Below are 4,733 nucleotides of genomic sequence, written 5' to 3' on the forward strand. Positions count from 1 at the left end.
GACCAACCCAAGCAGCCGCCTCAGCCCGGCGAGAGTTGCGCCCTAACGTCGCCCCAGTAAACCTACCGTTGTGCCCCATGCTAACACAACACCCTAGTCGGGCGGCCGGGACCCACGCCATCACTGCCACTCGAGGGGGCAGGGGAGCCTGGCCATCGTAAAAAGCAGGCCAGGCTTCGTGTGACAACGCCTCATGGCGGCGAGGAGGAGGAGGAGGGAGGAGAGCTTGGTGTGAGGTTAGCTGGGGCTAGACGCTCGCCAATCGCTCACGAGAGCGACGGGGGTGAGAGGAGAGGAAAGCGAGATGGGGTACAAGCACACTCCAGGCTCATGAGGTCTCATGCTCATACTTCTTGGGAGGCACAAGTGGATCTTCAGGAATGTTCAATGTTGGTCCTATTTGTTCTTCAACAAATATGTTCACCGGAAGCATGAATGTTGGTCCAATTACAAACCCTGTTCAAGAATTCATCCGATTAATCAGTTAACCTGCCGATTAATCCCTACTTCTTGGGCCATCGAATAGCCGATAAACTGATAAATCGCCCGAATAATCAATTAATTGGCTGATTAGCCTATTAATCCCCATCGGCGAGCGAACCGAGCAACTACCATTTAACCATTTCCTCAACAATGATTACAAATGGAAAAGCTATAGACCATGCATTCAGAAACATTTGACGTAGTTTTAGTTGTTGTAGGCATTTGTCTTTTGTGTTATTTTAGTTTCCTCGACCTATTTGAATAATATATATATAAGCAGCTATACTCTTTGCATCATTTTGATGTAGAAGTAGAGGCACGAAAGCTTTTATATTTATGTAATATTGTTATTTACCCCTTGAACTCACCTAGTATCATAAGATTAACATTCTCAAAAACAGTACCAAAAGCTTGAAAATACAAACAACACATAACGTGAACTACGTACACCGTTTTAATATACATGTAGACATAAATCCATAGTGAAAAAGGTGTGTGGCGACTACGAATCGAGAAAACACGGTTACTTTCTTTGCATAAACAACAACTCGGTCAACAAATGAGCAATAACATTTTGATCAATTTAAATTAAACGGCGACACATAGTTTGAATATGCAATGGTTAGTTCCATTGTTTTGTTGCTTGTCACGAACTATTTTGATCGTTGGTGACTTTTGTATGAACGATGTTACAATAGTCTGTTCCCAAGCTCAGATGCACTGAAATGCCTCTGAAAAACTTTGTTTTAATTCCAGAATAGCTACATTTCAGTCGACCGACTTTAGCTATTATGGTAACTAAATTTTGAAAGAAGATTGACTTGGCGTGTGCCTAGAGTGGATGTGTACGCATCCACCATAAGGCGTCTTGTACATTGTCTTTGCTCCTTTCTATAAAAAATATGATACATCATTGCCGTACTCTTGAAAAAAAAGGAAGACCGACTTTAGCTATTATGGTGAGTCGATTTTGAAGGGGGGAAGGAGATGGAAGGAGGGCGGAGCCGTGGAGGGAAGGAAGGAGAAGGAAGGGGCTCGCCAGAGGGCTACCCCATCATCTATCTTAGGGCGGGGGCGGGGGCGGGGGCGGAAGAACAGCGGTGGTGGGGCGGTGCTGCAAGTTTGCTAAAGAAAAATCAATCATTGGTGGGGCTGGAGGGATTGCCCTGGGGTGGGGCAGCACGGCTTTGGGCCCGGTCGGGAGGAGGCCGGTGCGGCGGGGCTGCGCATGAGCGCCGCCGGCCGTGGGAGGTGGTGGCAGCAGGTTTGGCCGGCGGTCGGTGCAGGGCAACGAAATCGCCTGGAGGAAGAAGAAGGGCTCCCCATTGTTCGATCTGCATGCAACGGCCTAAAATGATCGACTAATCCAAATTTGAAAATCAGGCAACTTACATCTAGCCGTTCCCTTTTAGTTCAGTGACCAACAAATACCAATGATCAACATATATATAACCAACAAAAAGAACATGGCATAGCATCGTATCATACCCCAAAGCACCATGAACACCACACAATTCAAATTTCAATCCACACGGTCGCCACTGGAGCTTTTCCCTCCGAATCAGAACCTCGGGGCCGATCTGCCCGGGCCCGGCGTGGACGCGCGGGGGCTGTCCATGACGACCTCGAACGCCCCCACCAGCGCCTTCACCTTGCTCTTCTTCTTCTCCAGCAGCTTGCTCTTGGTCTCCTCCAGCACGTCGTTGCTCCGCGACACCTCCTTCTTCTTGGGATGCGCCTCCTCCGGCCGCTTCTCCATCGCCGTCTTCACCCTGCTCCCCTTGAAACTCAGCCGACCCTCCTCCGGAATCTTCCCCATGAACGACGTCGCCCCTTCCTTCCTGGCGGCTCCTTTCAACGGCGTCGTTGGCTCCGAAGCGCTCAGGATCGTGTCGATCACCGCCTTCTCCTTGTTGATGGCTTGCTTCGCCGGTGTCACGGGCTCTGACCGGGAAGTGCCCACCTTGGTCACCGTGTCCACTTCCTCCAGAGCTTCTTCCAGCGACGTCGCCGGCACCGATGATGCCTTGGACGCAGCGATCATCTTGGGTTCCTCGGCGGCTTCCGCCAGCTTCTGCGTGACGGCGGGTTGTTCTTTCGGTTCTTCAGAGATCAGACTTGCTTCGGGTTGCTTCGTGGCATCTTCGTGCTTCGCCGGCTCTGCTTGTGGCCTCTCCTCGGCCTTGGTCTCCACGACGGCTTCCTCTTGAACCGGGCTGGCCGCCGGTTCATCTTGCAGCACGTTCAGCGGCGTTGCTGCCTCCTTCGATGGTTCTTCCACAACGGCGGCCGGCGGCGGAAGTTCATTCTCTGGAATATTCTCAGCTTCCTTTTGTGTGCCTTCAACGTTGCCGGCTTGCGGATTCTCTTCTAGCGCCGGCTCATCCACCTTCACGGCTTCAACGGACTCCTTCGGTATCACCTTCTCCTCGTCAATGGCATTCGCCTTCTCTGCTTCTGCTCTCGTCTCTTCTGAGATTACCTCCTCCTCTTGACTCACCTCCTCCTCTGTCTTGATTTCATTACTGACAATTTCTCCCGGTCGCGAAGCCGCTTCCTGCAGTACCTGTAGGGCAGCGTTGGGCTCCACGACCACCTCTCCTTGCACGACGTCGAGAGGTGTCGCGGCAGTCATTTCAGGGGGGCGGCGCTGCTGCTCCGGCACGGGAGGGGGTCTCGCCGTCTCGACGTTGATCTCGCCGGAAGCATCCGACGACTCCTTGGCGGACGCCACCGCCTCGGCCGCGGGGCCGGCCAGGTCCTTGCTCTTCTTGCTGCGGGACCTGCCGACCTTGAAGGCGTGGGACGCCTTCTGCATCAGCTGCCTCGGAGACGCCACGGACCACCGCGACGTGGACGGCTTGGCCTTGGCCTTGTCCATGGCCGGGGTGATCGGCCGCGGCGCGTTCACCGGCTGCGCGGGGGGCCGCTTGGGCGTGATCGGCCGCGGCGAGCTCGCGGGCTGCTGCGCGGGGGACCGCTTCGGTGCGATCGGACTTGGAGCGCGCGCCGCTGGGTGCGCCGGGGACAGCCCCTTGGGCGTGGTGGCGCGGCCCTTGGAGGAGGGCGGTCTGGAGGTGGAGGACGACGGGGAGGCGCTGCGCAGGGTCGAGCTGACGGTGGGGCGGAGGAAGGACGGCACCGGCTTGTCGGACTCAGACGCCGGGGAGGGGCTGAGGGAGGCGCGTGCGCGTCGGCAGGAGGTGGGATCGGAGCTGGCCGGGCGCGCGCTCGACGACGTGGTGGGTCTGCCGCTCGTGCTTCTTGGGCGTGCGCTGCTGCCGTCTCGCGACCCCGGCGTTAGCCGTGTGGCCATGAGTTGCTCCTGCTGCCAGACAAAGCCAGAGATTTCGTCAAATCATTTTGTGGCGTGTAAGAAGAATTAGTGCAATGCAGAAATAATGGCAGGGAATTCTGTTTGCTGAGTTTTGATTTGTTCTGTGAGGTTGACCTTGAGCAATGCAGATTTTGATTGTAGACATGGTAACCACTGATCCTAGAGATGAAAGGGTTTAGAATGGATGTTTACAGCTTCTTCTATACTTGTTTTCTGCAATCTGACCTGACAAACACCCCTAGCACCCCCTATTGGACCCATTGACTTGCTATCTATCCTTTTAAAGTGCTATCATGAGGTGCATGATGTCCATTTGTTATTGCAGTAAGAAATAATCAGATGACATATGGATTAATTAACCATCCACAGCACTAGTTTAATTGTTCCTGTTTACGCAAAGGTATCATGATAATTATCGATATTGGAAGAAGAAAAAAACCTGACAGACATATAGGAGAGAACTGTATAAATTCTGTCATCTATGCAATGTTTCAGAAATACAGAATAACAAAAACAAGATGATCCACGCAGCTGATTTGAATTTCATGTACCGGCTAACCACAGAGGATATCGTTATTACTAAGAGAAACTTCTTGGAGGCCCAATCTCCAAATCGTCGCAACGCATCGGAGCTAATATCGCCAACATGACACGCAAATTACTTGGAGAAAGAGCCAGGACAGAACAGCAGCATACCTCCAGCCGAATGGGATCAATTCATGGTGGATTGACCACCATCGCTCGGCATGGACGTATGAAAACTTTGCATGTCTCGAAACTGGGAGGAAGGAGAGAAGCTTCATACCTTATTAAGCTCGGAATGGCCAAAAATGGTGCGGCGACGGAAGGAGGAGGAGAGAGACGGTGGAGGGAAAGGGAATGAGAGAAATCCGGGCAATATAAGAGCCTCATG

At 52.8% G+C, this 4,733-nt stretch overlaps 1 protein-coding gene across 4 annotated transcripts; it reads right to left on the reverse strand.

Annotated features, from left to right (window-relative positions):
* Positions 1–1,830: 1,830 nt before the first annotated feature.
* LOC125524080 (uncharacterized) lies at positions 1,831–4,733 on the reverse strand. Of its 4 annotated transcripts, none has more exons than XM_087537381.1 (2): positions 4,626–4,733; positions 1,831–3,808 (listed from the first exon to the last, which is right to left on the reverse strand). In XM_087537381.1, the coding sequence occupies exon 2, from the start codon at positions 3,797–3,799 to the stop codon at positions 2,045–2,047; it is 1,755 nt and encodes a 584-aa protein (XP_087393507.1). In that variant the 5' UTR covers positions 3,800–3,808; positions 4,626–4,733; the 3' UTR covers positions 1,831–2,044. The 4 variants fall into 4 exon arrangements, with proteins under 4 accessions (XP_087393507.1, XP_087393506.1, XP_087393505.1 ...); XM_087537380.1 differs by having other exon boundaries at positions 1,831–3,811; positions 4,626–4,731; XM_087537379.1 differs by having other exon boundaries at positions 1,832–3,808; positions 4,517–4,642.

The sequence above is a fragment of the Triticum urartu genome, chromosome 7A (genome assembly GCF_056163025.1).
Source record: "Triticum urartu cultivar PI428250 chromosome 7A, HENAU_Tu73, whole genome shotgun sequence".
NCBI classification, from domain to species: domain Eukaryota; kingdom Viridiplantae; phylum Streptophyta; class Magnoliopsida; order Poales; family Poaceae; genus Triticum; species Triticum urartu.

Coding starts and splice junctions, on each gene's coding strand:
- LOC125524080 (XM_087537381.1), bottom strand. CDS start 3,799: ATGGCCACACGGCTAACGCCGGGGTCGCGAGACGGCAGCAGCGCACGC.